The following is a 20,037-nucleotide window of genomic DNA, read 5'->3' as shown; positions in this document are numbered from 1 at the left end:
TTAAATATAGATTTTATACCCCCACCCTGAACTAAAAATGATTACAAACAAAATAAAAGTTTAGAAAGTTTTATTAAGGAACACCTATTTTACAAAACTTTATAACATTACAATTGTCCCCTAGATCAGGGGTCAGCAACCTTTACTATCAAAAGAGCCATTTTGCCTCCTCTTCCACTAAAGAAAAATAGTCTGGAGCCGCAAAACATAACACAGTTTATAAACTTTTAAAAGTTTTATTATTTTAATTTTACCTGTTACAACAAGTGTGCATGTGTAGGCCTACTTTGAAATAAATTAAACACTGAACTATGGCCCTAGAAGCCTCCAGCTTCTAACGTATCATCCTGTTACATTAGCTGGAGGCTTCTAACGTAACAGGGTAGATTTTTTTGATGGGCAGAGTTCTTTATGTTCTGACGATGCCTTAGCGATGAAATTTTAAGGGGTGTTAGCCACAGGTGTCCCTCATTTGCAGCTTTAATTTTGTTCACCTGTACCCCCCAATCTTGAGTAATTGGGGTTCAGGTGCTGGAAGCCTCCAGCAATGTGTAACAGGGTAGATTATTTTGATGGGCAGAGTTCTTTATTTTCTGACGATGCCTTAGCGATTCAATTGTAGGTGGTGTTAGCCATAAGTGTCCCCCACTTGCACCTCTATTTTGGTCACCTGTACCGCCTCCCCCCCGTTCCAGAGAAATTGGGGTTCAGATGCTAGATGCTTCCAGCAATGTGTAACAGGGTAGATTTTTTTGATAGGCAGAGTTTTTATGAATTTTTAGGAGGTGTTAGCCACAGGTGTCCCGTACTTGCACCTCATATTTTTTTCACCTGTACCCCCGTTTCCAGATAAATTGGGGTTTAGGTGCTAGAAGCCTCCAACTATGTGTAACAGGGTAGGGGTTTTTTGATGGGTGGAGTTTTTAGGAGGTGTTAGCCACAGGTGTCCCCCACTTGCACCTCTAATTTTGTTCACCTGTACCCCCTTCCTGTTCCAGAGAAATTGGGGTTCAGGTGCCTCCAGCAATGTGTAACGGTAGATTTTTTTGATGGGCAGAGTTCTTTATGTTCTGATGATAGCCTAACAAATAAATTTTAGGGGGTGTTAGTCACAGGTGTCCCCCACTTGCACCTACATTTTTGGTTTTGTACATCTCCCCATTCCAGAGGAATTGGGGTTCAAAGGAGGGGGATGTCATTGTACACACCCATTTGTACATGCCCCGTGGTAGATTTATTTCACTGGTTGATTTTTTTCATTAGAACACCGGATAGGGAATCCCCCTCCTCCGCAGTGTCTTGGGAGGAAGGGGATCCCCCATCAGAGATTCCCCCGCGGCAGCCAAAGGGAGCCACAACAAGGAGGCTCCGGAGCCGCAGGTTGCAGACCCCTGCCCTAGATGGAACTGCAGAGTATAATAATGATCTGTCTGCACTGATAGCCTTGCCAAGTACAGTGTGTATGAAATTGAAATCTATCGGGTATTGAACAATCCGAGATAAAGGTCTAGGAGCAAGTAGCCCTTTATAGCAGGCCTGTCCAACTGCCTTTGAGGGCCAGGATCCACATACATTTTTAGATTTTCTCTAACAAACTGCAGGTGTGGTTTATCTGTGAAAGTTCTTTTTAATCCAGGCTTTTTTTATATTTACATTTAACTGGTATTGTTCTGGTGTCAGAAAATGACTCCTGGTCTCTATGTGGGACTTGGACAGCAATACTGTTAGGATTTAGCCCCCAGTCTCATACACTTGCAATAAACACCCACTGTTGTAAATGTTTCAGAGAGATTGACCATCCCAACCATTGCACACTATGAGACAGGTAAAAGCTTAGTGTGGATTACATGAACCTCTAATTACGGGAACAGCGGATTAGAAGTCTAGTATCTGTGTTACAACAAGCAGGGAGTTAGGACCCTTTTGCTCAAATCTTAGTTTTCTGTGCAGAAGGGACCACGGGATCCATGCAGACAAGGCTTAATCCAGGACCAGTTGGAAACTGGATAGTCCTGTACATATGACCCATTATTCCTTATGGTTTAGCCTAGGGGCAAGGACCGTTTGCTCCATTTTGACCTAAATCGGTCATATTCCTGAAACTTGTTTTTCAGGAACGACTGCTTTAATGCCAAGGACAATGTTCATATCAGCCTTATCACCTTGGAACTTAAAGAATTTATATGTCCATAACTATATTTCAGTCTATAAATAATGAAGCTTTAACAGTGGTCAATACAGGAGGTCAGCAGGAGACAAAAAATATGGCCGTACGATACATCTCCAGGTAGGTGACTCAAATCCAAAGAAGTGGCCATCAGTAGCAGTCTACGTAAGCAGCGTTTACCAAGGTAATAATAGGATAATAAATTATGGGATTTTTATATCAGAAGGGTGTCTAGGAAAGAAAAGGAGGACTTAGCCCCTTGCTACCAATATGATTTATTCTTTTAGTAGCACAATTAAATCGGAAGTCTTTTGCTGTGGGCAAAATTCTTTTTATTTCAGATTTCCTCTCTCTGATACTGATGGATCATTCCCAAGGTGCGGTGGGTGCAGACCATGCTGGGTGACACCACTGTCTGGTCATTTCTAGTGTTGCTGTTCAGTTGCGTGTTAAGATCAAATTCCACCAGAAGATGGTTTTTTTGATTTAGTCCTTAAAGGACCAAAAAATGTAATATTCAATCAAAATTCTGCTAATGACCAGCAGGCTGCCTCTGTGCACACCATCTTTTGGGCACTCTGTTGCAGAATCAATACAAAGACCCCCTATGCTATCCATACACCCAGAATGAGGTAAAGGCAATATGGTCAGCTGGTCACTAGGTATAGTATGGCCCAGAGGCATGTGACCTGATGAAAAAACATTGAGCTGGGGTTAAATAAATCTACAACTGACCACCACTGTGGGATTGAGTTAAAAGAACAGCCTCCCCCCTCTCCCCGGATGCTCCCAACAGTGCGTATCTCTGCTCTGCGGCTTCTTATGTGAGCTTATATGTAACATAGGACTGTCGGAGGCAGCTTATACCAAACATAGGACTGTCGGAGGCAGCTTATACCAAACATAGGACTGTCGGAGGCAGCTTATACCAAACATAGGACTGTTGGAGGCAGCTTATACGTAACATAGGACTGTCAGAGGCAGCCTGTACGTAACATTGGACTGTCGGAGGCAGCTTATACGTAACATAGGACTGTCAGAGGCAGCCTGTACGTAACTTAGGACTGTCGGAGGCAGCTTATACCAAACATAGGACTGTCAGAGGCAGCCTGTACGTAACTTAGGACTGTCGGAGGCAGCGTATATGTAACATAGAACTGTCAGAGGCAGTTTATACGTAACATAGGACGGTCGGAGGCAGCCTGTACGTAACATAGGACAGTCGGAGGCAGCCTGTACATAACTTAGGACTGTCAGAGGCTGCCTGTACCTAACATAGGACTGTCGGAGGCAGCGTATATGTAACAGGACTGTCGGAGGCAGCTTATATGTAACATAGGACTGTCAGGGGCGGCCTATACCTAACATAGCCCCGTCGGATGCAGTTTTTTTAATGTAATTATGGACTTTTAGAGATGTAGAATAGAAAGCATAAAAGCTGTTCTGTACATAGTATTAGTCAGTCAATACCAATATTGATTTCACTATTCAAATGCAAAGTCTGATATCTCTAAATTCGGATTAGGAAACACAGCAAATGACTAGAACCTACAACTCCTTAGAATCTGGGTGTACATGGGGCAGTGTGTGTGTGTGTGTATATATATATATATATATCACTGATATTATTAACTTTTATTCATTATTGTCACAAAAATATGATATAAAACAATCTATCTGTAGTCACTGAGTTTTCAGACACACAAATACGTAACTGTCACCTCAGCACTGAGGTCTCTGACAGGATTTTGGGCGCGTAAACAGCCCTTATAAAGATAGCGTGTGGGGCGTGGCATTTCCACATTCTATAATCCTATCACATTAGACCGGCACCGCACTATGCCCGCTCAGTGGCTGGGCGGCTGATCCAATAGGCAGCGAGGAAAGAGTTTGGACGTATTTTGTCCCGTCCGGCTTCCGTAGTGGAGGCCAATACGCCATGTGAGCCGGTGCTGGGGATGGAGGTTAGTGCTGTGTGTGGTGTCTGTGTCAGGGGATGGGGTCCTATGAGAGGGGTGACTGTGGCGGTGTTCAGTGTGTGACAGAGGGCATTATAGGATGTATTTGGGGCATTTATAGGGTTTGGAGAAAGAATACAACGCATTTCTATTTCTTCCATCGTAACCTGCAGCGCCTGTGGTGTTTATATACAGCCTGCGAGATACCAGTGTGAGTGAAATATACAAATATGAAGGATAAAGCAGGACTGGACTTTTACTAAAGTTACCTGTAAAGAATACTGGGGGAAAACAGTCCAGTTTCCCTTTAAGGGTATAAAATCTGCAGATCCAGGGGCTTTAATTTAAGTTTGTATGCCCTAAATATTACCTGAGAATCCTGCCAGCTTTTTATTGCATCTGCATTGCCATTAGAGGGTGACAACGCTGACCCAATGATTCCTCATGCAATCCTAGCGTTGTCACCTCTGTATCTGAGCCAATGCACTGCCATGGCGGAAAGTTTCAGCATTGCGATCCCTTACTCCTGAGTTATATTCTGTGCTTCTAGAATTCATCCAGCTTTTTCTTAAAGCAATCCAATCTATAGTAATTGCTGAAACTACTTCCTGAGGGAGCCGATTCCACATTTTCACAGACCTTACAGTGAAGAATCCCTTCCTTATCCGGAGCTTAAACTTCTTTTCCTCCAGACACAAAGAGTGCCCTCTTGTGCTTTGTAATGATCATAAAGAGAATAATGGGGAAGAGAGTTCTCTATATGGACCATTTATATATTTATACAGGGTGATCATATCCCCCCTTATACGTCTCTTCTCAAAGGAGAATAGATTCAGTTCAGCTAATCTCTCCTCATAGCTGAGCTCCTCCATTCCTTTTATTAGTTTAGTTCCCCTTCTCTGCACTCTCTCCAATTCCACAATGTCCTTTTTTGTGAACTGGTGCCCAGAACTGGACTGCATATTCCAGATGTGGTCTGACCAATGTTTGTACAATTCATACTACTGAAAACCATGCACAATGCTAATTTTAATGAATACATTTTTTTTGCCCTTGCAGCCTCAGAACATTACTATGGCAGAAGGGCTGCCCAGCGATGCAAAGGAAGCGGTATTGATGCCCAGCGACGCTCTACCTGAAGGCACACCCCAGGTCAAAGGTTACGACTTCAATCGTGGGGTCAACTATGAGGCTCTTCTACAGAGTTACATGACCACTGGATTCCAGGCGCTGCACTATGGCCAGGCTGTACGGGAGGTCAACAACATGGTGAGAGGGTATTGCTAGGAATGTCTGTGGGTTCTGATCTATCTGGCAAAGCGGAGAGAGCACAGTAATAGCAAGGCAAACATATGAGAAAACATTTTTTTTATCTAGTTTATTATTAATAAAATACAGTATTAATATAGCACCAACATATTATGCCTCGTAGTACGTTTCAATAGGGGTTGCAAATGACAGACAGTGACACAGGAGGAGGGGAGGGCCCTGTGCAGAAGAGCTTACAATCGAGGAGGTGGGGGAAGTATCACACAAGAGGAGGGAGATATGGAGTGGTGGGAAGTGTTGAGGGTTTAAGAGACAGAAGATGGGTAGGCAAGTTTGGAAACGTAGGTTTTAAGTGCTCTTTTAAATGAGCAAAAAGTAGGAGCAAGCCGAATAGGATGAGGAAGACCATTCCAAAGAGTCGGGGCAGCTCTAGAAAAGTCTTGGAGCCGTGCGTGTGATGAGGTTGAGTGAGGATGTCATTAGTAGGTCATTGGAGGAGCGGAGAAAGCGGCTAGAGGAGTATTTTTCTATCAAGTCAGAAATGTAAGTGGGACAAGAACTGTGTAGGGATTTGAAGGCAAAGCACAGGAGATTAATTTGATTCTAAGGTGAAATGACAAATTGACAAAATCACTGACATTACTTATTATATAGTTCTGTACTTTCAAGTAATATATAATCGTATATAGTATAATAATTGGGGGATTGTATGTAATCTTTAGATCTAACATGTCCATTTTAATTAGTGTGGGAAAAAAAATGTACAAGGGTTTAATGAATTCCAACGACATTACATCTGTGGCTGTGTTACATGTTTTTCTCCTGCAATATATTTTGGTGTCAATTTCTCAAATGATTGCAGTGAAGTTGCCAGGGAAGGTTTTTTCCATCCCTTATTATAAGATCACTGTGCATTGTTACATTTTAATCCAATTTAAATAATAAACAATCATATGATATCTTTCATTTTTTTAGATCGAGACAAAGCTTTCATCTCCTGGGGGATGTGTCATCTCACTGGGATACACTTCCAACCTGATCAGCTCCGGTGTGCGAGAGATCATCCGATACCTGGTGGAACACAAAATGGTGAGAATTCAAAGAGAGCCTCTAGGTTTATGGAGCTTTTAGTGTGTACTGAAAAAGACAACTGAAAATGGACTTGGCATCAGATATTGTTTCATATTAGGTGCAATATCTAAATGTAACATCCGCAGGTATTTATTATTACAGGTAACAATGACTACTGATCTACTTCCGGCACTTAGATATAGGCTCAGATGTCAGTCATGTCAATTCTAGTGTCTGTGCAGTTCCATCTGATAATGTGCACAGGTGTTTATTCTAATACCAGTGCAAAATCCAGAAATAAATCACTTCCTTTTAAACCATAACATGGGATCTATTTCTTGGTTTGTAAAGGAAGATATACTTCCTTAAAGAGGAATAAAACCTAAAAATGCCTAAAACAAAAAAAAATCCACTTACCATCAATCCTGCAGGGCAGTGCGATCCATCCGGAAGTCTCTTTTGTCAGGTTCTGCGTCTTCCCGGCACCCGTCTGAGAGCCGGGGCACTGGGGCTGTCATCTTCGAGACATCTTCGTCTCTTCCGGGTTCTTCTTTCTATGTCACCCAACTCAGGTGCAAAATCGGGTGACAAAGTTTTGAAAAAAAAAAAAAACTTGCCGATCCCACTGTGCATGCGTGAGATTGGCAATTTTTTTTTTCTACGTAAAGGCTCCTTGCATCTCGGGCATGCGCAGAAGGAGCACCCAAGACAAAAAACAAACAAAAAAAAAAAAACAGAATTTTTACTTAACATAAAAGGGTTGTCTACCTGAAATTTCTGAGTTTAGGTACGCTTTAAATCTTCTGTCCAGGTCCCTTGACAGTACTACTTCCTGTCATGGGACTGCTCAGTCTCTGCCTGTCACCTTTTGCAGATGTCACTTCCCTTATTGCTGATTTAAAAAGAATGATGTTCCAAGGCAGAGTAAACTTCACTGCCTTCATTATGTGGACAACCAATGGGAAGTGTCCTCACACATGCAGAAATGTAATTTCTCCATTTCTAAGGGTAAAACAAGGAAAGAAAATGAGAATTTTGTGATTCTCTTTGGGAAAATTTGTATTTGTGAAACATAAAGCAATTGAGAAGTAACATTCATTTTTGACATGGCAGCCCTTCCAGACCATGTAAGAGAAGGGAAGGTCCAGCTTTAAAGTCACGTTGTAATTTCTGTGTAAGGGAGGAGTTCGCTCAGACGGTAACTGAATTTCCTAATAAGTAATTGCGTATCTTTCAAGTAAAGAGAAAATGTAATTGCTATGTGGTGACTGTCTCATCTGGGAGGAAGATTTCAAAGCAGAGGATATTGCCTAATGAATTTATCGGTTTGATAGGCAGCCAAGGGCATTTTTTAGGTTGGGGAGTGCGGCATGTGGTTTAAATTAAAAAAGAAACGCATGGCCTCAGCAAAGACCACTAGCTTCTGTTTTTTCTCTTGAAAAACCACCATGAAGCCCAGTATGTTTGTTAGTTTGGAGGTACTTTTGAAACGGCTCCAATTTTAGTATAAATATTAATCAAGTAGCAATAGCATGGGTGCCCAAGGAATGAATTCAGTTTCATCTTTTTAATTGCCTATTACTGTAGATTTAATTCTATAGCTGTATTGCTTTGCCTCCTGCCCAAGTTATTGCCCATTTGCTCAAAAGATATCGGAGAAAGAAGCATAAGTAAAAGGTAATTCGACAATATCTTGGCATACACTGTCACATCCATGCCAGCCTATAATATCCTATGACAGCCAATCAAGATGGCCAAGATCATCTCTGGGAGGAAGAAAGATGGCGGTCCTATGTGATGGAACGTGGATAGGCGAGTCACTTAGGTTTAGTTCCGCTTTAACTTTTTTCAGACATCGCTAACACTAACTAATGTATGAGAGATAGTTAAACACTATCTCAATACATACTCCCATATATTTATAGAATGAGTCACAGGATTTGACATCATGTAAATGACACAACACTTGTTTATATTGTTCAATGTTTTTGATATTATGCTGGTGTTGCATGGCAAGCTGTCATGTCCTAGGCTTTTACCAGGCTTCATGTGTTTCCATGCTAATGAAAATTCCCTAATTTGGGGTTTGTTGTCCAAGTTGTTGGGCTGCAGATAGGATAGATAGGAGGAGACCTATATCAGGTGGAATTTTGTATAGTTTTTCATAATACTTTTGGTATTGAGCATCGCACAGCTTCCACTAGCTTACGCTCTTCTCATAGTGTTTCTCATTACAATCTTTTCCGCAGATGGACGACGCACATTTACTAATGTAGAGTGTGAATATTTACACCTGCTAATCTTCTTCATTCTTCTGTGGTTGGTTCAGTTGTAGACTTTTGGGAGGTTGGAAAGGGAGAGGACTGGCAATATGACTCTGGTCTTTGGCCAGGCTGTCCCATAAACGGCAAGCTGTGTTACACTTTGTGTTCCGACACCAATGTCTCACCAATGGTCAGCAATTTGTGCTGCATTAGCTCTTTTGCTGCAAGAATTCATAAGCATTTTTGCAGCGTTCAAATGATTTAATGATTTAAAAGGGAAAAGTACTGGCTGGATCATTAGTGTTGGAGGCGATTGGAGCCAAGCTTGGGGCATTTAAAGCGGGAATCATAGGGGATTGCACACTTGATTAATGATTTTGGATTGGAGATGCACTTTAATGTATCTGTGTTTTGTTTCTTTGTAGGTTGATATTGTTGTAACTACAGCAGGTGGAGTGGAGGAGGATCTGATAAAATGTCTTGCACCTACATTCTTAGGAGACTTTAGCATGAGGGGAGCTGATCTGAGGCCTAAGGGCATCAACAGGTAAATTGGCTTGAACAGGGTTAGTGGCTTTGCTGTCTCTGCATGCTATTTCTCATTAGGACTGAGGCAGTTCTTGCTACGTATCCTTCCTTTTCTCTGCTTCTTTCTGTGTTTTGATGCCTCACTACAATCCATTCTCTCTTCTTGCAGGATCGGTAACCTTCTTGTTCCTAATAATAATTACTGTCTGTTTGAGGACTGGATTACCCCAATACTGGACCAGATGGTGTTAGAACAAGACACAGAGGTGGGTAATATGGAAGAAATGTATTGGACATTTTTATGTATGTGGTAAATATGATAATCACCATACTTTTTTTCACTACAGGGCACCAAGTGGACACCATCTAAGATGATTGCTCGTTTGGGGAAAGAGATTAATCACCCAGATTCTGTATATTACTGGGCCTATAAAGTAAGTGCTTGTGCGCTATGTTACATGGAGTCTGTCTCCCACCACAGGGTTACACAGAAAGGAAAGAGCTATGTTACGTTGTCTGTGTTTCTCCCATCACTGGGTGTCACAAATAGGAATAGCTATGTGACATAGAGCAGGGATCCCCAACCACTAGGCTTCGGACCAGCATGATCTCTGCTGAACTAGGCCACAGCTGTCCTTGTTGGCTGCAGCAGTCCTCTCTGTGACCTGTTTTCCTGTCATTTTTTTTTAAGGCTAATCACATAAGCTTGCTTGTGTGAAGGCTAAATCAAATGACAGAAGAGAGGACACAGATCCTTCATGTCGCAGTGAGGACTGTTGCAGCTGACAAGGGTGGCTGCAGGCCGGTTCTGTTTTTTTTCCCCGTTTCATCCAAAAAACACTTTTTTCCCCAAGGATCCCCCATCCCGTTCTTTGGAAACATTTGGATGCATTGAACTAGTCCTTAATACAAAAAAGTCCCTCTCATGGGGCAACATGAAGCCTATCCTTCCCTCCTACCTCAGGGTGACACAGACAGAATGAGCTATGCATCATATATATTTTAACAGTTCATTGAAGTCATACTTAACTCATTCTTTCAACAGAACAACATCCCAGTGTACAGTCCGGCATTGACAGATGGCTCTTTGGGCGATATGCTCTATTTCCACTCATACAAGAATCCTGGCTTAAAACTGGACATTGTAGAAGGTACATGTGAAATCATTTGAATAGAATAATGTATTTTATATATTATAATTTAATTGCATCTGTACCTATTCCGAATTTGTTGAAGACTGCAGCAACCAAATGTACCCCCAATTCCTAATAACATTGCTTGTGGTATAGGAAACATTATTAAAGCTTAGTTTGCTGCAGAGGGTTCATGAGACATTATAGATTATACAGGTTTTGTTTACTGTAAGAGAAAAAGTGTTATGTTTACAACTTTAATGTAACTTCATGCTGATATGTAGTCACAGAATATTATTGTGGGAACTATTGTTGTTGTCATCTGTAGAAAAATAGCTAAACTGATCTACAAATTTTCTTAATTCGCTTTTCCATACAGATATTCGCCGGCTGAATTCCTCTGTGGTCTTTGCCAAGAAGACAGGGATGATCATTTTGGGGGGAGGATTAGTGAAACATCATATCTGCAATGCTAATCTCATGGTAAGCATGTGAAGACCTTTAAAGCCCCCCTGGAGAAAAAAGTACTTGGTTAAGCTAACTTTGGTTGGCTTGTTTTAGGGACACTGCTGGTGCTTGCTTTGTGCAGGCTTCACTTTTAACTCATCTAAATATCTAACTCATGTTGTCAAAGGAAATAGCAGTCAGTGATCCTTTGGCTGGTCGTTGTCACAAGGTAGGATAGAAACAAGCTCAGGCGATGTGAGTCTTACACCAAAAGCAGGTACTCCTAACCACTTACCTAAGCAGGGTTTAGCCATTCGTTATTCTTTCCAAAATTAATATACAAAGAGTATTAGGCTTGTAGGTCCAGCTGGGACAGGGATTAAGGCCACTTTAGCAACATGAAATAAAATGGGTATTTGGGAAGTAAAACTGCAGCACATTTCAATTTCCATAACCAAGTCTTGCTCACTCTTTCAATCCTTTGCTCTTGTAGAGGAACGGTGCAGATTATGCCGTGTATATCAATACTGCACAGGAATTTGATGGTTCAGACGCTGGTGCAAGACCTGACGAAGCAGTGTCATGGGGAAAGATTCGCATGGATGCCAACCCTGTCAAGGTTTGTAGAAATTGATCATCCACTGTGAACGAATTTCCAGCAATCAGCACCATGCCAACCATATCATTCTTACCCTTCACAGGTGTATGCTGATGCCACGCTGGTATTTCCTCTGTTGGTGGCGCAGACGTTTGCCCAGAGGCACACAGATTTCACAAACATGCAGAAAGAACAGGATTCCTAGGATGGTGACTCTAAAAATCTCCCATGTGCTCATAAAGCATGCTGGTTTTCTGGGTCCTGCTATGTTTTACCCAGATTTTACTTTTTGTTTTATTTTACCTGTTCTCTTCAGCAGCAGGGTTCCAGGGCTGATGCAGCATGCATGTAAATATATGTTTAATGTGCAATTATAGAAAATACATATGTAAATAAAATATGTATATATGGTGTTCTAAAGCCATGGGAGGCTTGTAAATTTAAAGTTAGTAAAGAAGTCCCAAAGCGCTGGCATGCTCAATGACCAGGAATGCTTGAACTTGTAGTTAACTTGAAATATTATTTAAGTTAAAAAAAATCTTGCGCCAAGACAAGAAAAGTGAATTTCTAAAATGTTCATTCATTGTTAGTGTAATAGGCAACATACGATGGAGATTGTATTCATCCGAGATTGCTGTTCTCGTCCAAGAATACAAGTTTTATGTCTGTTTCTGTATTCGGTACTGAAACACTGACCTAGAAAAAAAGTATGGAGCTTGTAAAGTGAGAACTTCTGTGCATGTGTCCGGATCTGAATGCTTTTGGATCAACACAATTACCATTTTCTGGAGAGGTCAGCACTGACATGCTCCTTTTTTTTCTCAGTATAGGTTTCCTTTAAAAGTAGCTGCTTCTTGACAAATGGCTGTGGAAGCTTACTCACCTTGATGCTGCAAGCCTGGAGAAAACTGTATATAGTTGCCATGTAGTTTGGTTAGTATTTAGCAGTATGGCTGCAGTATTGATACAGGTGATGGTATCCCAGCTAAGCCAGTAGCAATGTTGTTCAGAGGTCATGTAGGTTTCTCTTGACGTAGCAATTATCAAGGACAGTATGGTTGACAGTGTTGGGAAAACATATATCAATCACATATACATATCAAACACATATTGATCATCCTGCTTACAGGTTCTATAGGGATCAGTGGGTGATGTGCATATGAGGGGGGTCTGGTATGGCTAAAATGTGCTTGTGCTTGCATAAATCATAGCCATACCTGCACTCTCACCCACTGATCGTAAAAAGAAATGCCCAGTCTTCTAGGTATAATATATTATGCCCAGTCTTCTAGGTATAATATATTTTTTTCATTCAACAGTTTTACGTTTAAAATTAGCTCCATCCAATAATGAATTCTATTTGCCCCAGGCGGACATGAAGTGTCTAAAGATAAGCAGATTCCTGCATCTAAAATTTGCATAAGCATGAACCTGTTGCTTGCAGAGACAAAGTTCAGGTTCACTTTAGGTCCCCTTCTCACTTATTTCAATTGTATGTGCAGTTATATTTTTTGTAGGGAAACCAGTAGAATGGAAATACGAGTCTGCTATTGCAGGATTCTCATCAAAGTGCCAAGGTTGTCTTCTTTATTCTTCCTTTACTATAATTTGAGCACAGGAGTTTTCACCTTTAAATGAAACTCATGGATGAAGACGGTCTTTGTTTTATACTTAGTTTTTATTTCCTTTTAATCTGTTAAATATGAAATATTTAATTTAGCAGTTGGTGCATACAAGGTGCCAGCTTTTTCCAGGCTGACTTGCCCCAGTGTTAAAATCCTTTACTGTATTTGGAGAAAGAATGCAATCAATGCAAAGCTTCCTTATTAGAGTGTGATATGTATATTTGAATTTTTTTTTATACATGTAAATAGAAAAAAAAATGACAATGTTAGTGGTGGCATTTCTATATTTCTGTGATGACTGGTTCTCTTTAAACAGTGCTGCTGACATAGGAGCGGTTGGTAGCAATCAGCGGTAACTCTGGCTGCAGTCGGAGCACCATATCTTTCCATATAACAGGGGTGTCAAACTCTGGCCCCCAACATCCTTTTTTTTTTGGCCCCCAAAGGAATCCTAAATATGAACTGCAGCTGGCCCGCCGCTGCATTGAAATAGCACCGCTACTACAATTCCTGGCATCACTCGCGTCTATAGACCAGCGGGCTCTCTGCCTATGCGTGGCCCCACATTGGACTGTTTTATAGACGCAAATAATGCCGGGAATTTTAGTAGCGGTGCTATTTCAGTGAAGAGGGAGTTTAAGCGGCGGGCCACTCATAAAAGATTTAGCCCTGCATTGGCCGCGTCTAGCATTTCCAGCACTCCCCCTCCGCTGTACATTTCCTTTGCTACTCCAAGGCATGGACTTGAATGGTTGGATATTCATAGAAGAATATTGTTGTTATTATTGTTATAATGGAAAAAGATTACCATTGAAATTCAACTCCGAAAGCTACAAATAGAGAAAGGCATAAGATTTTTTCTTAAATATTATTAAAAAAAAAAAAATGAATGCCTCTTTCTCTATTATAGGTTTGTTCCAGATTGAATGTGAAGCAAAACCTCTTTGTTTCCATATGAAAAGGGTTTATATCTAATGAGAAGAAAAAATGTCCTCAATTTTTTAAATAAATTTCAAGATTGGCCTGTGACTTTGTCTAAGTTTTTATTTTGGCCCTCCGTGTATTTGAGTTTGACACCCCTGCTATATAACATCAGAATGGCATTGTTTTTATTTTCTTTGTGCTGATCTGCTTCAGGCACGGCTGCTGTAATTTAATTTAACTATTTAAGCCGTTCTGACAAAGTGGAAATAAAAGGTTTCCAAAAATATTTTCTTCTGTTTTATTACAAAAAAAAAAAAAAACAAAGTTTGTGCAAATGTGCAAAGTCTAATATTAGGTCAGCTGGGTGTATCTTCTTCAGGTGAGTCTTTCCACACTTGGACTTCCCCCTCGCTGGCGGTAAGTAGACACGGTTCTTTGGGGTGGTACGAGAGGGACTGGACAACACTTTTACTTACTGGGAGTTTGTGGATGAGGGAACCCTGCAAGATGGAGAGACAAAGCATTACATTGCATCATATTCACTACAATCAGGAAATAAAATATCCAAAGCCAACATTGGGTTGTGGACAGAAATGTTGTTTTATTGCTCTTATATGCAGGGGATTCTTTTTTTCTGTCCATTGTCAGGGACTAAAACATAGGAGATAGCTAAAGTTTTAAGCTGTCATCAGTAGATGAAGATACAATATGAACATTTTAGTGACAACTGAGAGAACTAATCTTTATTGGGAGAGATCTGATTTCACTCCATTTTGAGTCTTGAGAAATAGAACTTGATTTAATAAAGCTCTATAGACTGGGGAAGAAGGACTATCATGGGAGAACCTGAAATGGATCTGGTCCAGGAATGAAAATATTTGCCACCCTGGTTCTCCCATGTTAGCCTATCTACTCCAGTAGTGAACATTTGGACCTGTACAGATCCATGTTGCAGTCCACTTTATACACTTATACAGTACTGAGTAATGCACTGCAGCGCGTGTCATACATGCAGCCAGGAAGTCTGTTGTGTTGGAATTAAAAACAAATGGACTTTATTCACAAAAAATATTAGGGCAATCCACCTCTAAAACATAGACAAGCCCAGAAACATATAACAGGACACACCCAGACATGTTAAAGATAAAGCTATTAGATTACAAAAACATATCTTCATAATTTCTTGGACATCGCGTGATGCTACCAATTGTCTGACCGAACAGCCCAAACCTATTGCTGGAGTATCAGTCAAATGATAACTAGCATCATGCTCCAGCAGAATCCAATTATCTCTCTTTCATAATGGCAGCAAGTAATTAAAACACTGCTGCCGACAGTTTGCGTTGTGATAATTGTTTTTTTTTTTTTTTTTTGGAAACCCACATGCCAAAACTGGATCACATCTTTCCTTGCTGGAAGAGCCTTGTGCTGGAGCATGAACAGAATGTGCAGTTTTTGCAGTTCTTAGCCAGGAAAGTGAAGCCCACTGTTGTTAAATCCATTACCGAGTTTCCTTTGAATATTACTTGCCTTGCAGGGCTGTCTTTGTAACCCATTTCATGCCAAATAAAAGCTACACTTTAGGTTCAATAAGTTGACAAGTGCTGAAGCACAAATGAGTATGCTAGCTGAAAAGTGACCATCTACAACAAGGACAATGCAGAACAAAGTTTTGTAATATATCTTATCTTTTGTAAGGAACAGACTGATGTAAAGAACATATCTGAGATTTCCTTCTACAAGTAATGTTGGAGATCAATGAAAATATTCTGAAAATCACCTCTACTAAGTCCCAGAAGCAAACTGTTCCGTCCTCGGAGCAGCTAACGACATGTGTGTCCTTCTCACTAAAGCAGCTGTCCAGCTTGTAGCTGTTGTTCTGGTGCCCAGTGTACCTGTTGGGGCAAGAGATGGAAGCAGGTCACAAACTTTACGATGAACTTGCCAACTTGTTTATTTTTAATAATTATCAAGTCAAAAAGCGTCAAAGTGAGGAATGATTGGAATCACGATAAGGGTTCAGGGAATTTTCCCAATGCCAACATAATTAAAGTCTGAGGTTCTAACCTTTTGCTACTTTACTATAAACTAGGGGAGTCATCCCCAAGCACATCCTGTCAATGATGTGAAGCCCCATGGTGCGCTCTGCGAATGAAGCAGAGGTGGTCATGTGACTTTGTGATAGGATATCAACTGGACTATCCTAATTATTTTACAGGGATGTTGCCCTCTGCCAGCTTTAGAATCCTAGAAGCTGGCAGAACGCAGAGCATCATTCTGTTTTACAAAGTTGCATTGCATACTTTGTTAAGCATCTCCTCACTTCCAGTCTGGACGCAGCCAAAAGTAAAAACCTTACAAGGTGTTCTACCCCTTACCTACTCTATGCAAAGAAAAAACAAAATGACCAGAGCTGGGCTTTAAATTTACACTCTTGGGTCTATTTTGGATTGCATGTTGTTTTCCCAAACTTCTTATTATATAAAGATACGATCACTAACAAATCCTATGTACCCCCTATAACCATAAAGTATGACATTGGATATACATGTCTATTACCAAATACACTGCTGCCAAAATGAGCCACTTGCCTACTACAGTACATAGATTGCCAATGGGTGGGGTAAGAGCAGTATACTCACCCACCAGTAATTTTACCTTCAATAATAATATAGTTTGAGTGTAAGCTGCAGATTACAGGGGTGATGTTTGCCTAGTCAGCTCCCTTGTGATAGCAAAAGTTTAATAGAAAAGAAAAATAAAGTCTGCAATTGCTAAATTTTTATTGTACAGGTCATGTATAGATTAGCTCTGCATGTTTTAATTTCCAATACCTTGCTAAACAATCTCAGGAATATACATATTATGAGATATGTAAATGGTACTGATGGAATGGGCCTGGATTTATTACTCTTTACCACCCCCTGATTGCCCCACTTACTCTCCTAATAGTTCTCCTGAGTCCTTATCAAGGAGGCGAAGACTGGAATCTAGGGATGAAGCCAAGAGACACTGCGAATCCTGGCTAAAACTCACACATGTAATGGGACCTGCAAAAAAAAAAAGAAATAGAGAAAACTGCAGGAATACCGAACTGGATGCTAGCAGCAACAGTACTGACAATTACATAGCACTGTATAATGATACCGAGTATCTATACCCCGATACTGATCACGCCACATCGTATAATGATACCGAGTATCTATACCCAGATAATGATCACACCGCACCGTATAATGATACTGAGTATCTATACCCCCATAATAATCACACTGCACCGTATAATGATACTGAGTATCTATACCCCTGATAATAATCACACCGCACCGTATGAGGATACAGAGTATTTATACCTCGATAATGATACCCATATCTATACCCCTGATAATAATCACACCGCACGAGGATACAGAGTATCTACACCCCGATAATGATCACACCGCACCGTATAATGATACCGAGTATCTATACCCCGATAATGATCACACCGCACCGTATGATGATACCAAGTATTATACCGCGATAAACGCACCGTATAATGATACTGAGTATCTATACCTTGATAATGATACCGAGTATCTATACCCCCATAATATTCACACCGCACCATATAAGCATACCAACTATCTATACACTGATCACACCTCACCAAATAATCTTTATTAAAAGAGACTTACTGCCAACGTAATCTGCACACATCTCTCCCTTCCGAAGGTCATAACGACGCATATGTCCATCTACAGACCTGAAGAAGACAAAAATAAGTCATTGGCTGCTTTGGCAGTGCAGCACACAAGGAAATCCTGATATTGGAGACGGCATGCAAGGTAGCCTGATGGCAAAATAAAATACACCTACCCTGCGAGAATCTCATGATCGGACACTTTGACACTGGATATTCCATCTTTGGCTTCATCCAATATCTGGATAGCTTCTGGTTTGCGAGAGCGACAATCCCAGCATCTAATAGAGGAGTCTATGGAGCCTGAAAGAACAAAGATAAAAGTCATACAAGTATTGTTCAAAACCTCTGAAAAAAATTATCTAAGAAAAAAAAACACCCACTCAGTGTGCCTGCATAGGGAAGAGTAAATGGCACTCATCTATAGGTGGTGCTCACTATTACCTGATATGATCACTGTAGATTCCTCATTGAATTCAACACAGTTTACCTTCTACAAGAAAACATAAAAAAGGTCAGGGCATCAGGTACCAAAAATGTGAAATCACATCTCCAAAAAAATAAGATGTTTAAGAGAAGACACATGTATACTGCTTGGGACTTTACAATGCTTACCCCTGCATGTCCACGGAACTTCCTGACCACATTACCCTGCGCCACATCCCAGAGAATCACCGTTTTGTCTGAACTGCACGAACACAACTGGCTATTGTCACATGACCTGTAAAAGTGACCCACTGTGGTTAAAGCAATCAATAAAGTTTATTCCTACCACACAGTATAGCAGAGAAATGAGTGTCCATGATTGGGCAAAATGACTTGGTCACTGACTTTTTTTCAAACTGCTGAATGTATGTGAAGGAGACATTACCAAATGGATAGTCATCGCTCTACTCTCTTGTCAATATGTAAGCATAGTTAGATTGGGAGCATTTGCAAACTAACATTAGCAGTATGTCTGGATTTTAGTTTTGTGTAATAAGTTTGTCCCTAATGTCCCCCCTCCGCTTGCCATTCCCCCAAGGGCTGATTACCTGTTAAATACATGTTTACCTCTGCCATCCATTGATTTTAGCTGTAGTGCCTTACCTAGCACAGCATTTGCACAGAAAATGTGCCAGGCAGGAAATGTTCCACCTGGACATACACACCACAGTCCCATTCATTTATATAGACAAGCCGCACTCATGGCTTTCCCTAGCTTACCCATAGAAGTGTATGCATGTGCAGCAGGAGGATTCTTCACAAAGGCTGCAAACTGAAAATGTCTGAAATGCGGAGAAATGTAATGTATTTTACCAGGTGGCCTGCAATGATGACGGTTGGGGGGTTACCAATGGTGAAACTGACATTAAAGCCAAGACAGCCAAGCAAGGAGCATTTTAGAAGGTCACTTGTAGCTTGTAATCTCCATATCAATTAGAATGTAGCTCTCAGCACCAGTATGCCATAGTTGTATCTGAATATAGCTAATGCCTGCTCAATCTTCTATGGCAAGGGTTGCCCCTAATACAGATCTTTGTGTCTTAGACCTCTAAGGTTATAGTAACTGGAAAGTTATTCTATTTATTAAATCCCCATCCTTTCCAACAGCATATGAAAATACAAATGCAAGTACGTGATTTTTCTGATTATCATCATGCTAAATTTGAGACAAGCTCACCTCTAATTCTAGGAAATGTAACTGCTCACATCTCAGGGATTAGGACACAGAAGCAGCTTTTCCTGCATTGCAAAGCCTTTAATCCCTTGGATCAGTTCTTCCTTCTGTAACCTTGTTCAATGCATTGAGCTGGGACTGAAGCTCCCATACAAAATGACAGAACAAACGTCCAACTGATCTTGTATATGAGCCCAATACAGCCCCTATTGCTTATCAGTAAAAGAATCAAACATATAATTTGTTTCAGTCAGCGTGTAATACTGACTAAATACTGGAAAAATCTATTAGGATACAGCAATGAAGGGGCACTGAAAGAAAGGATGGATATATACAGCACATGATATGACCCCCATGACTGGGCTAATATGTAATGATGTTATGCTTTATAACATCTTGGAATACTGGGAACTTGTACAAGTCATGTGAGATTAGCACCATACAAGTCAATGCAGAGAAATACACTTACCCTGCTACATCCAGTACTTCATATCCATGACCGCTGTAAGTTTTCAGCAAGGTTCCCTTGTATGGATTCCATAGCTTTAGGGACTTGTCGCTCCCACATGTTAAACAGTAATTCCCATCCACTGATAAGACAATGAAGAATAGCGATAGATAACAAAGTCTGTCTCTACTACCACAGGGTGACACAGACAGGGGTAGCTATGTGACATGGAGTCTGTCCCTACTACCACAGGGTGACACAGA

General features: G+C 40.7%; 2 protein-coding genes across 5 annotated transcripts in view; one reads left to right on the top strand and one right to left on the bottom strand.

Annotated features, from left to right (window-relative positions):
• Nucleotides 1–3,982: 3,982 nt before the first annotated feature.
• Nucleotides 3,983–14,270, top strand: DHPS (deoxyhypusine synthase). 2 transcript variants are annotated; one of them, XM_072399476.1, is made up of 11 exons: nt 3,983–4,131; nt 5,185–5,394; nt 6,370–6,483; nt 9,155–9,276; nt 9,427–9,523; nt 9,605–9,691; nt 10,303–10,408; nt 10,770–10,873; nt 11,331–11,456; nt 11,539–11,644; nt 13,971–14,270. In XM_072399476.1, exons 1-10 carry the CDS (start codon nt 4,126–4,128, stop codon nt 11,638–11,640), a joined length of 1,074 nt encoding a protein of 357 aa, XP_072255577.1. In that variant the 5' UTR covers nt 3,983–4,125; the 3' UTR covers nt 11,641–11,644; nt 13,971–14,270. The 2 variants fall into 2 exon arrangements, with proteins under 2 accessions (XP_072255577.1, XP_072255576.1); XM_072399475.1 differs by having other exon boundaries at nt 11,539–14,270.
• A 12-nt stretch (nt 14,271–14,282) lies between these two features.
• Nucleotides 14,283–20,037, bottom strand: part of WDR83 (WD repeat domain 83) — a 7,710-nt gene continuing 1,955 nt past the window's right edge. For all 3 annotated transcript variants that reach the window (XM_072399477.1, XM_072399480.1, XM_072399481.1), the window contains exons 3-10: nt 19,796–19,916; nt 18,282–18,387; nt 18,111–18,159; nt 17,843–17,969; nt 17,662–17,729; nt 16,926–17,034; nt 15,765–15,879; nt 14,283–14,484 (exon numbers count right to left, since the gene is read on the bottom strand). In XM_072399477.1, the coding sequence (XP_072255578.1) occupies nt 14,341–14,484; nt 15,765–15,879; nt 16,926–17,034; nt 17,662–17,729; nt 17,843–17,969; nt 18,111–18,159; nt 18,282–18,387; nt 19,796–19,916 (839 nt within the window). In that variant the 3' untranslated portion in view covers nt 14,283–14,340. The remainder of the gene's footprint in view (nt 14,485–15,764; nt 15,880–16,925; nt 17,035–17,661; nt 17,730–17,842; nt 17,970–18,110; nt 18,160–18,281; nt 18,388–19,795; nt 19,917–20,037) is intronic.

This window comes from Pyxicephalus adspersus, chromosome 2 (genome assembly GCF_032062135.1).
Source record: "Pyxicephalus adspersus chromosome 2, UCB_Pads_2.0, whole genome shotgun sequence".
In the NCBI taxonomy this organism is placed as follows: Eukaryota; Metazoa; Chordata; class Amphibia; order Anura; family Pyxicephalidae; genus Pyxicephalus; species Pyxicephalus adspersus.
This window is presented reverse-complemented; position numbering and strand designations above follow the sequence as displayed.

Coding starts and splice junctions, on each gene's coding strand:
- DHPS (XM_072399476.1), top strand. Junction 6,484..9,154: donor ACCTGGTGGAACACAAAATG/GTGAGAATTCAA, acceptor GTTTCTTTGTAG/GTTGATATTGTTGTAACTAC. Junction 9,524..9,604: donor TGTTAGAACAAGACACAGAG/GTGGGTAATATG, acceptor TTTTCACTACAG/GGCACCAAGTGGACACCATC.